Source organism: Lingula anatina, chromosome 1 (genome assembly GCF_051362555.1).
Source record: "Lingula anatina isolate TDL-2025a chromosome 1, LinAna3.0, whole genome shotgun sequence".
NCBI classification, from domain to species: Eukaryota; Metazoa; Brachiopoda; class Lingulata; order Lingulida; family Lingulidae; genus Lingula; species Lingula anatina.
The window spans coordinates 10,352,068-10,376,657 of record NC_141767.1 but is presented as its reverse complement, the minus strand read 5'-3'; the positions used below and the strand labels follow the sequence as shown (position 1 = coordinate 10,376,657).

The following is a 24,590-nucleotide window of genomic DNA, read 5'->3' as shown; positions in this document are numbered from 1 at the left end:
CCCTTATTCTTCTTTCAATTTCATAAAATTACAAGCCATTTGATCATCCAATTCCATGACTCTAAGAAACAGTTTTGTCTATATTTCAACCTAAAAGAAAGCTCTAATTCTGTTTGTGCTCACCTTCTGCTGTGCAGGAGTGGCTGCCACCCTGGTAAACCCTGGTAGCTCTGAGTTTGCCTGCCATGCATCATGTGCTGGAGGTTTTGTAAGGAATGGCCGTGAAGAGTACTCTGTCTCTTGCCTAGGTTGTTTCTTGTGACCAGCTCTCATATTTCTCGTAGGTTTTCTCTCTTCCTGTGAAGTGTAAAGGATATCTGTGTTGCAACAAATGGTGATGTACAAACTAAATTTAATCTGACATGGAATACAAGAAATCTAAAAAACAAAACAAATTTAAAACCACAACCTCTGACTTGTCAAATTTCTATAAAAGACAACTAATGTATATGGTAATTTTAATTACAATGTAAAAAGAATTTTTCAGTTATATCTAGGGTTATCTCCTACCATTTCTTCCTCATCCTCACTTGACTGGTTCTGTCTTTGTGACTTTGCATCATGCTGCTTTCTGGAAGAAAATCAATTTGATAAAAATGTCAGTGACGCAAGGCAAAAACTGAACCCACACAGTATTTAGGCCTTCTCTGGTATGTTCTAAATTTATCCACTGTCATTTTAAAATGTACAGATCCTGTTTGTGTAACTTACTTGTGAGGAACAGTAGGTGGGTCATCTGACTGTAATACTGCCTCTATCTGAGACTGTGCCTTGTCCCATGCTTGCCTTTCTTCTTTGGTCTTCTTTGATCTCCTTTTCTTTTTCTCTTCCTATAATTTAAATGCAGGAAAAAATGAAAGACGATTTTCCACTTTGCTGTAGACTTGATTGATTTTTATACAGAGATGTGAGAACTATTTACTTCACAAAATTAACATTCTATGTTAGTCAATTAAAAGGTGAAATAATACAACAAAACTGAAAATTCAAATATCACATCTAGTCCAGATGTATTTACCTGCTTTGCCTTTTCTCTATGCCTCTGTTTATTTTTCATTCTTTCAATGGCAGCCTTTTCTTTTAATGTAATGTCTGGGTCACTACCATTTTGTTCTTCTTCACGGAAAGGGTCCTAAAATAATTTTTTTCAGCTTGAGATTTTTAAAATATTTAGAACCACTGTGGTTAACAATGGCCCATCACACAGCTCTGTGACAAAATACACTGTAGTACTTGGAAAACTTTTAAAACTATACTTATTTTATAAAATCTTCACAGATAAAATACTTTTTCTAAAAAAAAAGTTACATTCACTTCTATACATGAAAATGCACTTACTTACAGAATGTCATGATACCACTTTTTAATCTAAAAATTCTTTTAAGATAAATACAAGCCTGTTGGCAGGGGGCTGGATTCAAGGTATTGAAAATTAAAGAAATGGAATATACTTGGCATTTTTTCTTTAAAACTCACCACCAATTTTATAGGTATCCCAGTTTTACTTTCTTTCTTATCCGTGGCAACTGTGTCTTCCTCCTCTTCCTGTATATCCAGTGGTGGGAGAGAGGACAGATATGCAGTGAGAGCAGGTCCTGGGGCAGGGGTAATAATGTTCTTAAAGCGTACAGGAGGACGGTCTGGTTTGGCAGGAGGAGGTTCTTCAATCCTGCTCAGTTTGGCAATGTTTTCAAAAACTGCTGCCTCATGAACCTCTGCCTGGAGGAAAAGACGGTAATTTTACAAAAAATCCAAATAGACATACATAATTGAATTGGTCCTTTGAAATATCAACATGTGTCTCATACATTTGTTATAATTATTATATTTTGAAAATATATGCTATAAGCTAGCTTCTTCAAAAAAACCCTCATAAATTAATAGTTCAGACCAGTGTAAGGAAGCACCATAATCATTGCTATCTGTTATACCTCTTCATCCATATTTCCCGCATCAGATGTTAGACTTTCATGAGAAGTGGTCAGGGCAGACTTCACTACCAGTGGTGCCACCTTAGAGGATTTCTTTGGTCTCAAGGGCGGGAGTCTTCTCTTCCCTTTACTTTTCTTACGAGACTTTGCAGTCTTTGAATGCGATGCTCTGTTTACTTCTTTGGTGTCCTGCCTGCTTAGCTCCCTGTCCGATTCACCTTCTCTTGAAGAAGCAGAGGATGTTTGGCTGGAATATTGATTAAGATATGGAAATCTAGAGGCTTGTCTCATTTACTATAAACTACCTTCTGTTACAAATGAAAATTAATTAGAAACTAATTTGACCAATATTTAACTTAAATCTTAAAATATCAAAGTTCTCATACATTCAGTCTGAGTTTCATATCTGACCCAGGCCAACTTATTTTCCTTCATATGCCCACTTGGTGGACAAATGTACATGCACATAGGAAGACTAAGATTTGAAGATGAATAAGCTGGTACTGACAGACCTGAAACTCAAGGTAGTTTCACAAGGATCCCCACACAAAACTACAGTGTAACAAAAAATACAGAAAGAACATGCCTGCCAGCAATTTTTACTAAAAACAATGACAGCCGACACTTGTGCATGAATAATATTTTCCCAAACAAGAGCAGCAAGATAGCTGATCAACTGTTAATACCAAAAACTTGACATGTTAATAAAAGCTTTACTTTAGACAAATACATTACTGAATGCATTCAAGATAGCAGCCACATAGGCAAACTAAAAGGTCAGATAGAAAGACTAATAAATCACTGCCCAGGTACAAATACATTTAAAATATCACATGAAATTTTGCCAATTCGATGCATTTCATATACACACATATTAAGAATTTCTAATTATCAATTCCCTTTACATTCAAATATTCCTCTTCTAAAAATATTCATGACACGATAAACAAGTCTGATATTTATATTTTGTGAAATACATTCTTAATACTGAATTGAAATAATTTTTTTGGATATATAACACCCCACTAGAACCCACCAAACATGGCTCCTAGCTCTATACATATTTACCATGAATGGCAACCCATGATGCAAAAGTTAACCCTTAAATGAACATTATATGATGGAATTATTTCCATCTTTCAACTTAAATCTGAGTAAAAGCATTGTACTTGACACTAAGGGCTCATTTCCTATGACACTGTCGGTCTAAACAGATTGATGAAACTATGTGTAGACTCTTGCCATAAGCTATCAGACTGACTCAATGACACTCCTCCTGATGTTAAGTAGAATAAAAAAAAACTGGTGATCATATGCAAGTACATTAGAAACAAAAAAAAAGTGTGTTAATCTGTTAAACTGATTGCATTTAGCAAGAGTCCCTGCAGAGCTGAGGCCATCTACTTAGACCATTAAGTTATTAGGAATGAGCCCTAAAAGTCATCAAGGGTGACATCTATACACTCTTACACCGATTAACCAATTATAATACAAAGTGGTAAAAAATAGATGTTTATACATGCAGTGGTTGATCTTCATTTCGATATCCTAAGGAGGCTTATCAATCCTGTTAATATACCCAGAGGGGATTAACCAGTAAACTATTATGTAGCAGTACGTGGGCAGTTAACAGGCACAGAGTAATTTAATGAATTAGTTTCAGAAGGAAAATCTAAGAGAAACTGGACTGCAGTGACAAAATATCAGTAATAAATCATACAACACCATGTAAAACAGTGTGACTTAGGTGTTCCAGTACCAAAGCCATTAACCTCCGCACAAAGTGCTGAATTCATATAACAAAATCCAACAAATCCCCACACCAAAATACTACAACAATCAATAAACTTCACTCACCTCTGTTCTATAGAAACTCATCAAATATTCCTTGTTCAAAACTACAAGCAGAGTGGTAAAGTAGCACATAAATAGTGGAATTTATTATCTCAATTCACTAGTGAAACCACAACCTTAGTTCTGACCTAATTCTGGCTCATGTGTTGTGTTGTCATGTCAATAGGCTTTTGTTTACGTTGTCATCAGAAAGAGGCTCGGCTGGGCCAAAAAGAGACTATGCAGTAGCAATATTTGAAAGCACCATAGCAGACGACAGTGTTTTATTATAGTGCTCTAATATATAATTTCGTAATAAAATAATTGATGCTGTTTGTTATTTCAAATGACAGTTTATGGGAAGCTATCAATTATTTAGTAGCACATGCACTGGCAATCTTACTACTACTAGCTGTAAGTGCATTGTATTGATTTTTGTTCAAATGGGTGGCATAAGCTATAATTTGCCATATTATCTCACAATGGTTTCAGAGAAGTAATTTGAATGCACCTAGATGGCATTATCATTATAGACAGGCCAGATTACCAGAGAAAGTTACTGTGTCAATATTTTAAACATTACAGTAAGCTGCATATGGTTGTTGAAATACAAAATCAGATCACTTCTATCATTTCAAAATGGTAACTAAGCGGTAAAAGGGTGCTTTTATTACCTTTCTCTGTCTGATTCATCAGTTTCAACCTCTAGAATGCGCCTCTTCTGTTTGCCTTTCGACGAGCGTCCACTTACATTACTGATTTCCCGCGACCTCATCATTCTGTGTTCATGTTCTATCGTGTCAGAGTTACACAAGTTCTTCTCTTTTTCTTCATTTTTCATCTGTAATTGTCAAGTTAAAAATTTTGTTGTTTTAAATAAAGTAAGATCATAATGCATCTCAATGGATTTTATTGTTTAATTTAGATAATATGACTTCAAAACAGATATGTACTGATGAAGTGAATTATTCAACATAATTATGCCTACAATCAGTTGAAGTCACCCTGAGCTTCAGAGCTAACTTGACACTAACCTTTTCACTGTAGCCTATCTCCATCGTGTCAAGTAACCTCTGACGAAAATAGTTTGACCTATTTTATATAAGCCAATCGAATCCATGTTTCAAAATTTTTCACCAAAGTTTGGTGAAAACGCTGATTGGTTGATCGTCAATCGGCAATCCTCGGCTGATTCCGCAAGCTCCATACTAACAACATAGTTATTGTCGAGTGCGGAGACATCCGAGTAGTTCCGAGTGGTTCCGAGTGCATAACCGTACACAAAGAAAGCATGGAGTATATCGGAATTGAAACCAGAGCAGTATGATGCCCTGCATCATTATCTACTGAGGGATGATGTATTTTGCGTGCTGCCCACAGGTTACGGCAAGTCCCTGATATTCAGCCTTATCTTTGATTGGTCCGGATTTGAACAAAGCGCGCTTTGACTCGTTCGCGTTCATTGGCTAGATCGTTCAATGAGTCATTGAGTGCGGGCTTTAAATTTGATTGGCGGGCGGCGGGGGCACTCGAATCTGGTCAGAGGTTACTTGACACGATGGAGATGGGGCCATAGCGATAGTCCGAAGGTTCAATAGTCCGAAGGTTCATTGGTCCGAATGTTCACTATAGAACCTTCGGACCAATGAACCCTTGATTAAAAAATCGATAAAAATGTTACCACTTTTCGGACCAATGAACCTTCGGACCAATGAACCTTCGGACTATCGAGACGCCCCCATGGAGATAGGCTACAGTGAAAAGGTTAGTGTCAAGTTAGCTCTGAAGCTCAGGGTGGTTGAAGTACATTTGGTACACATTTAAAGTATATCAGTCATTATAAACATACCTTTGGTGGTTTCATGGGTGACACGCTGGGTGTATCCAGGAGTGGCAGGGACTTTCCATTACGTCCAATCTGTACAATTGCTCCTCTCTCAACATCCACTCCAAGATTATGCATTTCAAGACTTTCCTGTAAAAATATATTTTAATACACATACTTCTTGCATGAAATATTATTTGTACAATTTGAAGACAAAAAATTGTTTAGCTCCCTGTGGGATAAAAGATCACAGTTAAAATACACTTGCGCATTACAATACCAAAATAAAAGTGCACAGATTAAATATTCATTACACATTTTAACCTTTTTACATTAAAAGTTATCAAGATGTGATTAATAAGAAATTTAAAGAGGCAGAATGAAATAATCTACATATCAGACAAGTACAAAATGGTTCCACACCTTTGGCCCCCTCTCTACATGATCCTCCGCACCACAAGTCATATTCTTCCATAAGTATACTGAGACAAGGAGTAGAATGATGACCAACAGAACTGGAACGGATATGGCAGCTATTAGCCAACTTGGACGTGTTGTGGGGTTCTCCTTCTTGGTAACCAGAGGCCTCACACTTGTTTCTACCTAAAAAAAACATCTTCACTCTGTTTTAAATTGCCACAAGTATGTGAAACTTGATCTTCACTAAGTGCCATACTTTTTTCAATTAAAAAATATCAAAAAGTACTTCACAAATATATCAGAACTCATGAATTTTTCTGAACAGAATGCAGTTTTCTGAACAGCATCTGAACACTAGATTAACACATTTAATAATAGTAAACAAATTAAAAGACCTAACCCTTGAGCACAATGTGACCATTACTAGGTCAGGTTTTCATTGGCATGTTTCATAGTGGATAAGATATCTTAAGAAGACTTTCACAAATTTTGAAGCAATTTTCAGGACAATAGTGACTGATTTCAACTGCAATTTTTATTCCCTTTTTTCCTTTCAGAATTCTGTGTTCTTGGAGTGCTCTCTAGTAAAAATGACTGAAGATCAGCCCCATATTCTTGTGTAATATATTCAAAGAAAATGAAGCACTCACTGCATATCCAACTTTGAGACTCAATTCAGAGTTGCTCAGTTTGTTAAATGTCTTCTCTATGTGGTCTGATTTCATGACACTGCCATTCTTTGTCATGTAGAATATAACATCTACAAGATCGTTATAATTACTGTTGGTGGCATTCTTTACTTCTGTTATCTAAAATCAAACGAAAAAAGTTCAAAGATTAGGGTGAAAACAAGTATAATTCATTAATGCTCCCATTTTCTTAAATATAATGTAAGAAAGAAAAATAATCTACCACTTATTTTTATTTTTATAACAAAAGCAATAAAAAAAGAGTTCTTACATGAACTTCTACATCCTGCGAAGTCCCTGGACCAGCCTGTCGTTTGCTTCGGCTATGATTTACTTTCTTCACTGCTAGGTGATAGCTTATCACAAGTCCTAGTCAGAAAAAACGTTCAGATACTCAGCATATTAGTATTATACTGATAGACAGTCTAACTCATGAATCAATTAAAAGTTTGTAGTAATTTCCTTGTCATTTCTAGCCTCAATTGTTTAAAAATAAAAAAGAACACAGAAATAAAAAATTGATCAATCATACTAAATTACTTCAAAAATAACAAAGGTACCTTTCTCAATTTCCCTTATCAATTTTTCCCCTTCTAAAACCATCTCTGTGAATGGGATATGCAGTGTAAGAACCATGCGGTTCTCCTCTGCCTCTGGGGACATAGTGACTATCACTGCAGGTGGTGTTGTTGATGGAGATCCTGTATTGGGTATTGCAGAAACTGTTGTAAGGGATGTTCCTGTTGCTGATGATTCAGGCGCTTCAAGTGTTGCCAATGTTCCTCCTAAGATTTCTGCACTTATCAAAGTTGCTGACAAAGAGATTCTCTGTGTCAAAACTGAGGTTGATTCAAACACCTCTGCCGTTGATGAAGATGAGATCACAGTAGCAAAGTAACCGAACACATCCACTAATAAAGTTGGGCTATACTGCTCTGAGGATGTTAGATAAATAGTAAAATCCGATGCAGAAGGCAAAACAACCCCTTTTGATATTTCTGCCCCATCAATTAAATTCAAAGATGAACTGAGATCATATAATTCTTCTTTAGAGGGTGCCAATGGGCTGAAAGAGGTGCCCTGTTTCACACTATCAAGTACAGAATTCATAGAAGATTCTGAACTAAAATCAAATACTGAGGTAACAGACATTATCTCTGAATGGCCTAAATTTTCAGATGAAATAACTGGAGAAATAACACTGACTTCAGATGGCTTTCTAGGGGGAATAACTGGACTTACATAACTACTTCCAAAAACTGTGATTACTTCACTTGCTGAGGAAGTAGACAGGTCATCTAAAGTAACCCCAAAAATTGAAGCATTAGATGAGGTATTTAGTGAAGCACTTTGTGAAGTTGTTGAACTGACATCACTTAACATACTACTAGAATAATGATGCAATGAACTATAATTTAACTCATTACCCCTGGACAATGCAACTGACACAGCTTCTGATGACAATTCATTACTTGAAACTATGGAAGTTGTGACATACTTCAACACACTACTAGTATGAATTAATGTGTTTTCATTAGAATTTGCATTAACAGAAGCATCTCTCAGCCCATCACTTTGTGCTGGTTCTAAATCAGTTGACATACTAGGAGCACTAATTATGTCTAACACAGAAATACTACTGACATGAGAATCAGATGAACTTCTGCCATCAGCAATTGTGCCAGTGAACAAAATGTTGTATATCGATGATGATGATGATGATGAAAACAGTAGTGATGATGATGAAGTGATATCTGACAGGAAAGGCACTGAATTGTCTAAACTTTCTACTTTGCTACCACTTAAAGGCAAGTCAACTTTTGTTAAATTATTAAAATATTGGCTAATTTCCATAGATATCACAGCTGATTTTGTGATGGATGCATTTGGAATTGATTCAATTTCCTGTGTGGAATCTTCCAATGTTGACTGATGTACAATGTCTGCTGGCCATGTTGTCAACAAAACTGAACCACTGCTTAAAAAAAGTGTTGGTGTTGAACCTGCTTCTCCAACGAATAAATTACTTGTTGAAGAAGGAAGAACATTTGAGAATAAGGAGCCAGATGGCTGAACACTGCTACTGGTATATTCCTGAACAAAGCTACTTGTGCTTTTCAGAGGGGATAACAGGTCATTGTTGTCCCCTATCACTGATGAAAAACCAGGCAAAACAGATAAACTTGAAACTATATAATTATCACTAACACTGCTGCTTAAAAGTGGTGAACTTTTTTCATTGCTATGCATCCCTTCTACTGGTAAATCTGACAAACTGTCGGATGAGGATATATATCTTACTGTATCCATGGATATATTATGAGGCATTTCCTCTGTGAATTTTAATTGTGTAGTATAATACACTGGTGCAGTGTTGGTTTGAGTGGCATCTGGTAATTTACTAGTATTTACAAATACAGATTCTGTAATTGGCACATAGGGTGTCCCTGATATAGATTCACTTCCAGTCTCTGTTCTTTGGGCTGAGATTGTTTCAGAAGCAGTGAATTTCAGTGAGCTGAGAACCAGATCAGAGATTGTATTGGAGACATGATGGAAGTCTGGTATCCAGCTGGAAGTTAATGATCCATGTTCAATTTCTGTATGAAATGAACCTGCTTCTGACCTTACTACTGATGGAGTGTCTATCAATTTTGCTGAATGTATAGGCACAGATGTAAATTTTTCAGTGAAACTGTCTGAAGACACTGTTAAAATAGACTGTGTTGAAACACTTTCAACTGTTTGCATTGGAAGACTTGAAATTAGATCACTGCTACTGACTGAACCTTCCAATGTGGAAGTTAAGTAAGCAGTATTTCTTGAAGACACATGTGATTGATGTAAACTGTTTAAATGATGCAATGTCACATCACTCTCAAATAAAGACATCCCAGTACTGTGAAATAAAATTGTAGATGCAGAGTTGTTCATTGCAGTTGTTGAGATTCCAATTGCTTCAAGATGTGATGGCTCAAGCAACTGGACAGTAGTTGATTGTCCTGATTTAAGTGCACGTGACCTAGAAGCTAGGAATGTATAAAAATCATGTTCCATAAGACTGATTGGATGTGTGTATGACGCAGTTGAACCCTTTTCAAAATTGCTGCTAACTTTCATTATTGGTATTCTTAGTGAACCTGTATAATGACTGTCTAGAAATCCTGTTTTAGTTTCACTAGATTGTAAGTCACTCTGCTCCAAACCAGACAATGACGGTAATATTGTAGATGGTAATGAAACATGCCCTGCTGATAATCTACTCTCAGTGCTTTGAGATATCACATCAAATCCCGACAAAGCCTTAAATAATGAGGATTTAGGTGCTGATTGTATCAGTGAAGACTCATCAGTTTCAGGCACATCATGGAGAATTTCTCTTGCTGTATGAAAACTTGAAATACTTTCAGCAACTGTTGCTACAGACCAATAAGACTCTGAGGCACTGCTTATTTGATTGTAAACTGGAGAAGATTTTTTATCGAAATCCTCCAAGTGAGGCAACATGCTGTCGGAACTATGAGGTAATATTGAAGAACTGGTAGTTACAGGAAGTGAAGTAGATATCAGCTTGGATATATCAGGTGTAACAGAACTTGAAATCATTACTTTTATTGCACTAGCCATACTTAAGGTTTTTTTATAATCATTGTTCCCTTCTTCATTTTCCTGTGACATCAATTCTGAATGAACAGAATGGGTCGTTATTTCTACAACTGACTGGATTGCTGCTGTTGAGAAAGGTGTGGCAAATGTTTTAAAACTTGCTGATTTGCTTTCTGAGGCAGCTGGCTTTACTTCAGGGCTTTCTTCCTCTAGATCTAGTCTCACAGGAAGGGAGGTCTGCTGCCCAAAAACCACAGGGTCAGACACTGGTGAATGAAAATAATCAACTGCACTTCTGTAAACTGTTGTGGCCATGTTGTTATGGTCAACCACTGTGGTCAACCCCAAGTCATTAGGACCACTCTCTGGTGAAACAGGTGGACTGAGGGTCATTCCCAATGATTTGTTTCCACCTCCAGAACTTTCTTCTTGAAACGCTGTAGACAGGTGCTGTGAAATTTGGTTAAAGTCCCTTACTGTTTCAGCACTTGTGGTTGATGTTCCATTATTCTTTCCTTTCCTTTCTTCAATCTGAGAATTTACATCCATACTAAATTCTGCATATTTTGAAAATGTGTGAAAACTGGTGGTTGTTTCAATCGAGTGTAAGGAAAAAGCATCTAAATCTTGACTTCCATGAAACTTATTGTCAGTGCTGCTAAGTAAACCTGGGGGATTCCAATATTCAGAAAACAAAGTTACATTCCTTTTACTAAAAGTGGCACTTTGTGAGCTTTGGGAAATGTTTGTGGGCATTTCTCTGGTTGCCACACTTATCGAATTAGATTGAGACTGTTCTGACATTGATAAAACTGTTACACCAGTGGATTCCACTAATGTCTTCTTACTGATGGCTACATGTTCTGTTGCAGAAAATAGTACAGGTGTTGTCTTGATAACCTCTACTGACAGATCAGTATATGATCCCGAGACAGAGCTCAGAACTTCTGATGTGCTGGGCCTGTCAAGAAATATTGATGCACCATGCGATGATGTCATAAGACCACTAAGAGAAAAGTGGGTCCCTACTTCACTAAGACTTTTACTCAATAATTTGTCAGAAAATTCTACCAAACTGCCTTGAGATTCATGACTGAATGTTTCTGACGATACCTTTGGTTCGGGCTCATGAACAAAATGTGGCATGAAAAGCCCATCTGGATAATTATAAATTACTTTTTCATTTCTCTTCTGTGAAACAGAGCTCACTAGTTGTGTTACATGTACATGAGAAAGCTCTGATGAGGAAAAAAAGAGAGAAATAGGTATCATTTTTGATTCAGTTAATGTTTTTTCAACTTGACTTGAAACTTGTTTTCTGGAAGTAATGATATCTGTGGATACTGCTTCACTGGTTTCAGAACAGCAATCAGTAGATAGTAGATTAATGAAGTCATCAAAGTCACTGTCACCGATTTGGATAGAATTTAAGGAGGAGTGGAAGGAAGCATCACTTTTTCTCATTACAGAATCTGACATAAATTGATGTGCAGACAGAGTTCCTTCTTGCAGAAAAAAATTTTGGATATCACTGCCATGTTTTGAAGTTGCATCAGACAAAATCATTGATTCACTGTCAGTGTTAGCTGACATTAGTTCTACGTCAATTACCACAGATTGACTTCCCAAGACTGGCTGCATTGATTGCTCCATAAAACTAATTATGTTGCCATCTTTAGATTCATTACTTTTTATCTTTGTAGGGGCAGTCTGGGTTTTGCATGGAGTGGAAGGCACAGCTGTTGGGGAGGAGTAGGAAGGGAGTAATGTGCCTGGAGTCCCCAGAGTTTTCCCAGAATTCCTCCCATTTTCATTTTCTGACCAAACTGCTGTAAATGCAGAATTCACAGTTGAGTGACTATAGGATGAAGTCAGTGGAAAAATGTTTTTCTCTGTCACTGTATTAATTTCCTCTGACGTAGCCCCATAATTCACTGAAGTGGCTATGGTACTAAAAACTGTTTTTCCTTTTGTTTGCAAAATAGCCACATCTGTTCCAGCTTGTAATTGTGACACAGCACCTGCAAATATTCTTTCTGTGGTTCCAATACTGGCTGCTATTTCAGTCCCATGCTGAGTAAAATTATATTTTAGTGTGGCCGTCTCTGTTGCCATGACCAGGTTATTGTTTTCATCCATGGTAACAATTTCCACAGAAACAGTCTGTGGCGGTGGTTCTGTTGTTGTGTCTCCCTGTGATCCATGAGTGATCTCTTGACCTCCAAGGAATGCTGTTTGATCTGAGCCTGTTGATACTGTCTCAATACTTGAAGTCACATCTGTAGTTATACCAGTTTCTTCTGTCATCTGTTGAGGACCATCCACTTGTCCTAATTAACAAATAAGAAAAAAATATTATTTTAAGTACATTTTTGAGGGGGGAAAAGGAAAGAAAATGTATTTCTTGCCCAAATTAAACTGCTTTTTTGTATCTTAGCAATTTGCAAACTAATTTATTCTGCATCTGGGCTAAAGGTTGTATCATAATTTGCAATGGCCTGAAGAAAATCTTTTAAGTATATCACATACATGACAAATGATTATAAATCAAATTAAGATTTTCAAATGAACATTGCTGACTATGAAAAAGACACTTGAGACAAAAATATTACATAACACAAACAACTATATAATACAGGGCATGAGAGTGTAATCGGCATCATTTATCAAGTGAAAAAAAAAAACTAACTGTTTAGAAAGCAATACTTTAAATTTTGATTAAAAATGAAAGCTCATACTGAGGACTATTGTTTAGACTCCCTAGTCAACCTTCAATACTGCTGTGGCAACAGATATCAAATATCAAATCTGCCAATTCGCCCAGACAGTTTCAGTTTGCACAAACCCATTTTCTTTATTTTTACACACATGCTCTTTAAATTGTCAAAGATTCTTTTTTGAAAGTTCCTTGTCTATGCAATTTCACAAGAATATTGAAGGCTTATCCTATATTCAAAGATGAAAAGCACCTCTTGCAGCAATTCATTGTTTTAAATGCTCCACTTGTAAACAATAGCATGCAGAGGACAGAAAGGTTCAGTAAGACAAATGCATGCCACATCTATTGGGTTTTTTTTTCAGATGCTCTAATCATTAACTAAGAAAGATAACAGCTAGCAGAAATGCTATTCATATATTTGATCTGATTTTTTTCTTACTCCATTATGAAGTTTATCCTTTACTTTTCCCTTGGTCTAAATCACAACTTAATTCAAATTTGAAGAGAAACGTTATGTAAAAACATGACATTTCTTAGCAATTATAGATTTCTAACAGCTCTCTCAAAGAATTGGCTGATGGCATAGTTGGCAAATATTTTGATAAAGTGTGGGCTTGTTTACTGTTATCAGTTAAGTAAGTGCAAATATTTCTGTTTATCCACTTGTTGCTAGCTCCCCAAAATATTTGTGTGATTTACATGGAGTAAATCACACAAACACTTCAACAGTTCGTGTAGCCTTAAAATAAAAAGAAAATATTTATCAACTTTATAAAAATATAAAACATATCATATACCAAGTGTCATTAAAATGGCATAATCCTTTTATTTAGTTCAGATATAACATTTAAGACCCATTTAATGTGCGTGGGATGGCTCATCAAATGTCACTAAAATTGAAGCACACTCTTAGTAAGCTCAGTACCAGTGCTATACTTGTGGGCATATTTGTGAAGACAGCCAAGTTATGTAGTTACTCAGTGCACATATTATTTTCAAAAATACAAAAAAGACAAAATGTCAAGATTCACCAACCACTCAAGGTACTCCTTTCACCCCCCATGGGGAAGGTGAATCATAACTTCACTTTCCCAGTCAGCTTTAGAAATATTTTATTTGCATAAAATTAAAATAACTTTTTGGAAAACTAAGGAGGACTCTGGATTAAGCACCACTATCTTCAGTAATAAGTTAAAATATTCATGAAAACTAAAATCACAGTCTGTTTTAAAAATGTTACTTCATCATGAAAAGTTTCAGCCTTAGATATATATCAAATATTCTGGTTTTGTTTTCTCAATTTTTTTTTCAAATCAGCTGACTCGAAATGGAAAGATATACAACATATTATATCAAAAATACTGTGGCATGTGTCCAGGAAACTGAACATCAATTTAAAATTTAATTTAGAACACATTTCAACATAAATCATTCATCGTACAAAAAACATCCTTCAAAAATATTGTTCATTTGTTCATCAAATATTCATAGGTATATGGAATTAATTGAAAGAAGATTTACTTAAGGGATTGATGCAAACATTTATGAAAAAACTGTATGTGTGTGTCTTTTGGATTGAAGTATACACAAAAATGTCACAAAAACTCCTCTTAAAAATCCCCACATGCTTTAAACCCCAAGGGAGACCAACAACTTCCAGATGATATTAAAAACACCATGAGAAAAATTCCTTTATAACCTCTTTGCAAGTGCACCACAGTGCTCTTTTTTATTTTAATAGGCCTCACTGTGGACAATTAAAGCTTAAAACTAGCACCTCCCTGGCAACCCAACAACTTATGATCTAGAGAATCACATGAGTTCTCAAGTTACAAATTCAAATTTATAAAAAAAAAGTAATTTATGTCTTGTGACGATTGCACTTGCATAATGACAAGGCATTGTTGTAAATCACTAGTGACACAAATACTTAATGTATTTTGACAGTTTTTCTGATACTTGTTTCTCAGTGCCTTATGTCAACTTCACCTTATTCATTTTACGCAAAACAACAAATTCTTAATTTTTCTTTGATCAAATTGAAATGTTATGAGAGGAAACATTTCACCCTTTTACTTCACAAATCATTTGGCATACACACAGCAAGTTTGGGTGAATAATGCATGTCAAAAGTACTATGGCTCTTCCTCAAATTAATGGTCATTAACATGTTAACTTTCCTCTCAACTTCTTTCTCCTCAAAGGACGAAAACACCCTGTCAAAACATGGTATGTGAAGGCTGATTGCAAAATGGATAAATGGGTATAAACTTTGTTTAACTGATGTCTCCACCACCCTTATTATTCAAGAGAAAATATTCTAAACAATGGATGAGAATGACGCACACAAGGGCTGAATTTTTTCCTGCCAGCTATCTGGTTGTATATGTGCCGATTAAGGCACCTAGAATTCATTCCACTGACATATATTTGTGGACATCTGATAATCACTAAGATAAAATGACTGTCTATAGCCTCAGGGACAAACCAACAAACAATCATCCATTTGTTGATGACCATGTTTGTATTAAAAATACTTGCTGGTTTACCAGTGTCTCCTGTTTACAAGGATAAATTCTCCAAATGGATGTTCTGCTCATTTTCCCTGGATAATTTTTTGGCAAAATACATGAAATTTATCTTAAGATCTTGTCAAAACTTGTGTTCAGATAAAGATCAGAGATAAATCACCACAACCAACATTATTAATTCTTGGTCATAGAAATAAAATGTGACTAGCATTGAAAGAGTAGATGCTATGCATATTGTATTATGAGTCATAATGATAGTATGGCAAGCCTTTCATTACCTCAGAGACATTAATTATAACAGTGGTTGCTGCACTTTTTTTCTCATTTATACTTTTTTTAGCAACAGCAAAATAGGTGGATAAAACAATGTTTAAGTAAAGAGATTTAAAAAAATGAAAAAAGGTAGCTAAGTAGCTAACCTATAACTTGTGTCCGAAAATGCTTATCCAGAAACCAAAATAAAAGTAAATTTTAAAAATTAGTTTAAATTCAAAATGTCATCTGGATTAAAATAGGGTGCAAATTTTGATATCCTATAATAAGAAATATCAACCAATTAATCTTACATATGATAAATTAACCAACCACCCAAGGCAACAATAACGTGTTAGTATCTGCTTTGTAAAATTGCTATGAAAAATTGTTTGTTCTTCAAACAACAGTATAAACTCTAATATTTCAATGCCACAGAATACACTTTTGGCTACAGGTGTTGTAAGAACTCTTAACATTATGGTACCCCCTACAATATAATTTAATAATGATTCATAATAACTCAGAGTTATAGCTATTGTTTTAAGAATTTATTATTGTAAGTTATCTTGAGTACATAACACAACTGATGAAATTCTTAACTGGATTACTCTAAATATGGATTACACAGTGCATCCTGGGAGACAAAAATATAAACATACACTTCCAAAGATGTATGTTACTATTTTGTTGTATGTACTCTTCCTGCTCTTTTTACTAGAGCTCTGCTCCAATGTTTCAATGCATGTTTTCAGAGCCAATATTACCCAGGCCATAATTATGACAAAAACATCAAATGCAATATTTTACTCCTAATGCTAAAGATACGGATCAATCATTACCAATAACCCAAACTTATTAAATGAAAATGTAATTAAAAAGATCGTTTCTCTCAATTTTGATCAATCTCATTTTGACATCGCAACCAAATAAAATGTCAATCTTAATATAATATACTGTACCTACAAAAATGGAAGGGAGAATGCCAAAAGAAAAATAAATCAATGAAATCTGAAAATTAAGGTGGTAGAGATGGGGTGAAGTGGTGGGGGATAAAATTTAAAAACATAAAAAGAACAAAAATAAGATTTATTCAGATGCCTTTCTTATACACAAGAACTTTTGACTATATTTATTTACTAAACACTGTGGCACCTGGCCACAGGGCTATTATAAACTATATATATCCACACACAGACCTCAGTGGTCAACTTACCAAAATCCCCAGCCTGGGCACTTGTAAAATAGTCTCCATAGCAAAGCATGGTATACCAAAGTATAAAAAGACAGATCTGAGCTGAGGAAGATGGGCACTTCATGGTTTCTTATCATGAAGCACTGTCTGGATGGGTCATCAGTGGTCTTGTTCATCAGCAAAGGTGTGCTATAGTATCCATGTCAGGGTGTACACGGCACCTGTACCTGAAACAATTAATAAAATATGGATGTCATACGTGCCACGATATGGAAACACCTTCGTGTGCATTTTACTGCACTGTTAAACCACTTCAAGCATATGAACTTCAACATAAATATCCTGTTCATTTATCAAACATAGCAATCAGAAACTGTTAAAAGCTCAATTGCCCACCTACTGTGTTAATTAAGTTTAAATTAAAAATGAAGTGACAAAAATATAACTTACATATCAACAACTGGGCATACTTTGACTGTTCAGTTGGTCATACCACAGATTGCCTCTGGCTAAATAAATATATATATAGTATGTACATGTGGCTGTTTTTATGTTCTACTCAAACATCTATTCAAGCTTTTTAATGCCACACATACAAACTACAGCATTTGATATAAAGCAATCTTATCACATATTAGTAGCACACAAATACTCCTGTATATCTTGATGACCTGACATGATTAAGTGTATTTTAATTCAAAATTAATAAGCAGAGGCTGCACACTATTTAATTACTTCCCAATAATAATTATGGCCTGGGGTACATATATCATATCTAATTGTTCACCAATTTCCCTTCACCTCAACAGGACACCTATACACACTGTAGTAAATGTGTCCCCACATATGAGGGGTTTGCAATAAATAAAAGCAGCTTAGACTGGTCAAATTACAAACTCTTTATATATATGGCATTTGTCCTGTTATTATGTATGTTCTGAAATGTGTTGTGCGGAAAAAATGGAAGAGACATAAAAAAACTCTACATTTTAGAAACCTTAGAAAACTCAAGTGTGCTATGCCATCAACACTCACCCAATGCTATATGTATGCTGTAAATATGGCAGAAGTATACCGGAGGTTCCCAGGCAGTTCTCATCAGTCTAATGCAACTCTGCTGTTACCTAAACCATCTACTTATATACAGTCTCATAATCTATACTAACCCAATCAACTGCCATATTCTCAGTGAATCCATGGGTTTGGCTGATGGGATGTCTAAAAAGACCTGTTCCTCTATCAGAAAGATAAAACACAGAGTATCAATACCCTAGTATTTACTCTGGTCACATTTAAACCTTTCATACATAAATCCTTGTCACAGTGAGATCTGATAAATGAAACTTCCGTAATTAAAAGGCAATAACACCTATAGCTACTGAAGTTACCTGTATAAACACAGAAAATCTGAACCTCAATCAAACGTAAAATTTAGAAAACAAGATAAAAGTCAGTTACTATATTGGCTGCATGAAAATAATGCTCTTGTCCCAAGTTGGTGCATTCATGATGCGAAGGTGATCAATGCTGAACAGTCTGTCATTTATAAACTGAGGTGAAGCAATTTAGTATATCTGATCTAAAAAGCTCTTGTGGTTTTGGCTGAGATGGGGGTTAATAGTCAAGACATTACACAGACTTCTTGGATATACACTGTAATAGCAGGAGAAAGGAAAAAATCAAGGCAATAGTTCTCACTGTTCTTTGTCTATTGCCAAATGTACGAAACAAAGGACGGTAAAGAAAAACCAACAAGGAACAGCTGCAATATGAACAGTTGCCATTAGAAAACTGAAGGATTTATAAAAGAAATTTATAGTAACAAGCATAAAAAGGGCAAATCTTTGTATCAACTGCATTGGCAGCATGTCAATGTCCAGTTTTTCCTTCAGCTAGCTTCACTTCTACATGTATGACCATGCAGTATTGTGCTCTGCTGCTAATGCCATATTTAGTAGGAGGATCAGTAAGTTGCTCGGATCATCCAGTCTGAATGGCCCCTTGTTCTCATTACTTTTATCTAACATGTAATTTTCTCTTTCTGAAAAATGAACCATTGGAGTGATGGGATTTACCAGTGCTAAGCACATGGGATTTCACAGTACTCTCAGTAAAAACCTTCACAGTAAGTGCACATTAGACTAATAGAGTAATGGCATTTTAGATGATGGCCAACTCTCTTCATATACAAATGGAAAACCAAAAAAATGGTAAATTAATATTAAAGATGTATAGCATAACATTTTCATGTGAAAAACTTATACCTAACAAATTTTTCTGGGATAAAAGGTACTTTTCTCAGATTAACCAACCTTTGTTCCTATCTTGAGACTTGCCAAATTTATGTAACAACCTTGAAAAATAAAAGAAGTCCTTCACCCATACCTTCAAGCTCAATTTTTCTCACATCCTCAGAGGTTGAATGCAATTCAAAATTGTGTCAAGATAGTTGCCAGGTGATGAGGTTCTTCAGTGAGTTATAATTTAGATTGTTTTTGGTGACATTAATTGATGGCAATCATCTTATTATTAAAAATAATCAAAAACAATTGCATGTCCTAAGTTAAGTTTTTATTGAAGAATTACTTATTCCTATTTGATCACTGTTACTGTCAAGTAGTTTATTTTTTTCCACCTTTTTTTTTTTTTTTTTTTTTTGCTTGTTGATGAAATGTGCAATATAAGCTTTGGAGCTACTGATCATAAACACAAGGAACTACACAATTTATCATTTCAATCAAATTTTTTCATGATCAGGTATCTTGATCTCCCCCCCCCCCCCCCCCCCCAAAAAAAAAAATTAAATAAATATATAATTTAAAAAAACACCATATTTCCAAATACTGGTTTGCTTTAACTTCTGTATAGTGCTGATTACAGTCACTGTAAAGTGTGGTGACGACATGCAAACAATGCAGAGCACCCAATTTAATCACTCCACCATTAACCCAGCAAATCTGATAAAAAGTGATAAGGCAAAAGGATCCAACAATGAGCCCAGTGAACAGCTTCCCAGTAGACAACAGGGAGATTCCAATCAACTTTTGTTAATTTTCTAGGAATTCATTGTATTTCGTAGCCCATTCCACCCTTCTAAATACGCAACACAGACACCTCTATGTCCCCAGTGACAAAACTGAGCCAAATCAGCACATTCCACATTACCTCTAGGGAACCAAGCCAAGTAAAGCATCTGTCTGATCAATGAAGAACCAATCAATATCCTGTAATTGCATGAAGTTACAGGGTACATGCAGAAGCCCACAAAAAACACAGCTAATCAGAGCCACAGGAGACGTAAAAGTACTGTTGCTTTATAGCATTTTGAATGCCTGTTTTACATGACTGCATGTGTGTGAGGAAGGGGAGAGGTACTATGGAAGGGGAAAGGGTGCAAGGGTGCTGATCACTGTCTGTAGGAATCCCAAAGTGGCAGTTCTTAAATTTCACAAATAATAAATAAGAAGGGAAAGACATCCAAGTTTAGATATATACATGTACTCACAATAGTATAAGATATGTGTCCATCTGTTTTAAATCTAATGAAATATAATCTGTATCATAAAAATCTCCCCCCCCCAAAAAAAAATAATAATAAAATAAAATAAAATAAAATAAATTTTAAAATCTGATTATATACTACAAACTAGAGGATCAGAGAGGCGATACCGCCTCCAAATATTGTACCACCAGCTGGAGCAAGCGCATTCGTATAGACCCCCACATATACAAAATAAGGGACACAACCACCAGTCTTTTGCTTGACAAGCTGTAAAAATGCAATCAACAAGAATTTTCAAAATATGCAAAAAAATATATCAAAAGTTCATCAAAAGGTAGGTCAAAGGTCAATGTCACATTAAGATTGCCAGTATATGACTTCCTATTCAACTTCAAAAGTAACTTTGGACCTATCTCTGCCAGTTTGGGAGATAAAAGGGAAGCAAAATTTGCAAAGTTCAGTTCATGGTGAAAAGTAGGTCAAAGGTCAATTTTAAGGTCACATAAAGATTGCCAGTGTATGGCTTCCTATTCAACTTCAATAGTAACTTTGGACCTATCTCTGCCAGTTTTGGAGATAAAAGGGAAGCAAAATTTGCAAAGTTCAGTTCATGGTGAAAAGTAGGTCAAAGGTCAATTTTAAGGTCAAATTAAGATTGCCGGTATATGACTTCCTATTCAACTTCAATAGTAACTTTGGACCTATCTCTGCCAGTTTTGGATATGAAAGAGAAGCAAAATTTGCAAAGTTCAGTTCATGGTGAAAAGTAGGTCAAAGGTCAATTTCAAGGTCACATTTAGATTGCCAGTATATGACTTCCTATTCAAGTTCAATAGTAACTATAGACCTATCTCTGCCAGTTTTGGAGATAAAAGGGAAACAAAATTTGCAAAGGTTAGTTCATGGTGAAAAGTAGGTCAAAGGTCAATTTCAAGGTCACATTTAGATTGCCAGTATATGACTTCCTATTCAAGTTCAATAGTAACTATGGACCTATCTCTGCCAGTTTTGGAGAAAAAAGGGAAGCAAAATATGCAAAGTTTAGTTCATGGTGAAAAGTAGTCAGGCGGCTAAGTCCAAATTTTATCCAGAATTCTGCAAAAGATGATAAAAGCATGAAATTTTCCACAATGAATGACCATTGGGTGTTTGTCAACCCCCCGATCCAAAATAGACAAACACCCAATGGTCATTCATCGTGGAAAGTTTCATGCTTTTATCATCTATTGTTTCATGCTTTTATCATCTATTGCACAATTCTGGATAAAATTTGGACATAGCCACCTGACTATACCGTACTGCACATTTTGCTTTCACCACCAATATGTACTTTTTGATAGCGTAACTCCAAAACCGTTTGGAATACAAAAAAACGGAGACCACCCCCAGTGTTGGGCTTTACATGCTCTACAAAATGCAAAAAAGAATGGGTCTCTAGCATTAACGGTTCCTGAATTAGAGACAGTTTTCAGTTTCGGCATCTTATGGCCGCTACTCCCGTGAAAATGCACCGATTGACCCCAAATTCACGGAGATGAAAGATGACCTAAAGGGTAACACTTTCCAATAATATTATTGGTTAAGTCTGTGTGGTGTCTGAATAACAGGGCAAAAAAAATTTTTTTCGTAAAAAATTTTATTTTTTTGAAAATTTTGGCCCATTTGACCTTGAAGTAAATGTCAAAGGTCAAAGCCAAGGGCATATTTGAAATCTACACATATGACTTTTGGAAAGCCGTCTGTAGAAATTTTTCCCATAACCCCTTCCGTAGGGTAGATAATTAGCATTTAATTTTGCCATTTTTGGACAAGGGTGCATTGCAATGAGTGCCACACCCAGACCCCAATACCGACAAAGCCCAAATTTTACGTGGAACGAGTTGAGATTATAGGTGACCTAAATGCAAGAGATGGGTACGGGGGCCCTCACCGTCTAGGAGGAGAAGCGGTAACGGTAGCCGTCCGGCGGAACGATCCGGACGGGACCGAAACCATGTGTACCGCCAGCGCTAACGCTGGTGGTACAATAAACCAACCATGTATATACAGGTAATTAGTGTATCCTTAACCTATATCATTAGCAAAGACCTTTAATTGTTGACGTAATCCTTTCTGAAATAAACAATTTTATTATTCTCATAAGTGATGTATACAGGTGTATAGGCTATATATACCCATCTCAATCTGGAAGCTAGGTAATTGGCATACATATTCTTGCTCAAAATTCCAGACAAAATTATCGTTTCACTTTCAACACATGGTAGATTTAGACAGTATTTTATGTTTTTAATAGATGGGGGAATTTAAGGGGAGGGATTCCTTCCTGTCGAATAAGTTTTTTTTTTTTGCATTTTGAATTAACTTAGACATGTGTCCTGCTATAGAACTGAACAGAACAGAACAGATTATTGTGAAACAGGGGCTCATTACTCTGAATAGCTATTGGACAAGGTAAAAAGAAATTATTTCAACCATGTTTGTTTGCACAACAGAATTACTTTTTAAACTAATAACCTTTCAGACCAATGGATCCTAGGAATAATTGTAATTTTAATTTAAAAACTTTTTTAGTTAAAACCTTTGAACCATTGAACTAAAAAGTAGATAAAGCACTTCTTGTTGAATTTATCTGAGAAGTAATACTTCTTGATCATTTTTAACAAGGAAAAGCAGCAAAAAAAAATTTGCCAAAAATAATCTTATTTAGAACTCCAGACATTCCTTGCCACCAGTCGACCATCTTGACACAGTTTTGAATCACAGACCCAAAACTCAGTGCTTGAACCATGATTGCTGAGTATGACAAACCCACACTTAATTAGACCATATCTTACCTATTTATATGGTATTATGGGAAAAAAGAATTTGCCCTGAAACTTCATCAATTTTCTAATGAATACCAAGGCATTATTCAGTGAAGAAAATATACCTCAAATGATTGGTTTTTGAGATCAACTTAAAAAAACCATTCTCATTTTTTCAGCTTGATTTATTGCCATTTCTATGCTGCAAGTGGTATCCTGCAATCTGTTTGGCTAGAAGTACATGGGCAACTGATAGCTGCCTTTTTTTTTTTTTTTTTTTTTTTTTTTTTTTTTTTTTTTGAGAAGGAAAGGTTCACAATGGGGACTTGTTTTTGTCCTACTTTTTTTATTATTTACTGTTTGCCAAAGGCTAATCTTGCTTTCAAATATGACTTCCATGTAGCAGCATATGTTTGACTTTTTCTTTCTGCACATATCCGAAATACCTGCTTTAAGCATGGGCTTGGACCTAAATAGAGAACCTTCTCTATTTAGGTCCAAGGCATGGGTTAAGAACTTTTTAATTTTCCAAGACTGTTAGAGAGTTATGGCAAGTGTCAGGAAAGAAGGATCAAAGATTGGTTAGTTAGAAAAAAATAAAAATCCATAATTAAAGTACAAGTTTTTTTTTTTTTTTTTTTTTTTCAGGAAAACGATCTGTGCACCTTTCACTTGTCAGTCTTCTTTTTGCACAAGAGCCCTTGTACAGTAAATGTTGCTGATGAGATGCATCCACACAAGAATTTCAGCCCGGGAAATGCAACTGTTTAGACTTGACAAAATTAATTTTACTGAATTATACACCGCACACTGTATTTGTACTAATAATCTGCATGCACTCTACCACTATATTATATCAGTTGGCCTAGATTTGACAGTTTTAGACCTGCACATGCAGTAAATGGTTTCAGTTAAATACATCATTCACATTTTTCTTACCGTCTAACTCTGCTAAAACGGCAAACTGTTTCTCAGTGCATTTCACAATGACTACTCTGGCTTGTATTTACGACCGTGGTTTCAGAACTGATATTTAAAATTGATTAACAGAACATCCTTTTGCCATCGTCCCCACAGGCTACCCCCATCCTGTGAAGGCCTAAGACATTATGTTACCAAGTGAAACACAGCAACTATGTAATTCCATTGTATACCACATATCGTGTCCTTGTTTTGCTTCCCATTCATCCTGTGACCATATACCAGCTCTACACAGATTAAAAACAACTGTTGCTTTGCTTATTTTCACTCCATGGAAACATGTGTAATCAAACATGGCGGGA

General features: G+C 35.6%; 1 protein-coding gene across 10 annotated transcripts in view; it reads right to left on the bottom strand.

Moving 5' to 3' along the window:
• LOC106167349 (uncharacterized) overlaps window positions 1–24,590 on the bottom strand; it is a 27,109-nt gene extending 2,519 nt beyond the window's left edge. Inside the window, exons 1-16 of one of the 10 annotated variants that reach the window (XM_086999279.1) lie at window positions 24,247–24,590; window positions 18,168–18,237; window positions 17,452–17,510; window positions 17,023–17,228; window positions 7,259–12,634; window positions 6,970–7,067; window positions 6,660–6,818; window positions 6,013–6,192; window positions 5,614–5,739; window positions 4,439–4,605; window positions 1,932–2,178; window positions 1,477–1,719; window positions 1,019–1,132; window positions 712–830; window positions 511–571; window positions 124–297 (exon numbers count right to left, since the gene is read on the bottom strand). In XM_086999279.1, coding sequence (XP_086855405.1) covers window positions 124–297; window positions 511–571; window positions 712–830; window positions 1,019–1,132; window positions 1,477–1,719; window positions 1,932–2,178; window positions 4,439–4,605; window positions 5,614–5,739; window positions 6,013–6,192; window positions 6,660–6,818; window positions 6,970–7,067; window positions 7,259–12,634; window positions 17,023–17,125 — 7,167 coding nt within the window. In that variant the 5' untranslated portion in view covers window positions 17,126–17,228; window positions 17,452–17,510; window positions 18,168–18,237; window positions 24,247–24,590. Of the gene's footprint in view, window positions 1–123; window positions 298–510; window positions 572–711; window positions 831–1,018; window positions 1,133–1,476; window positions 1,720–1,931; window positions 2,179–3,788; window positions 3,830–4,438; window positions 4,606–5,613; window positions 5,740–6,012; window positions 6,193–6,659; window positions 6,819–6,969; window positions 7,068–7,258; window positions 12,635–17,022; window positions 17,229–17,451; window positions 17,511–18,036; window positions 18,238–18,389; window positions 18,916–24,246 lie in introns of those variants that run through there. The other 9 variants (XM_086999280.1, XM_086999284.1, XM_086999283.1 and 6 more) reach the window with 9 other exon arrangements.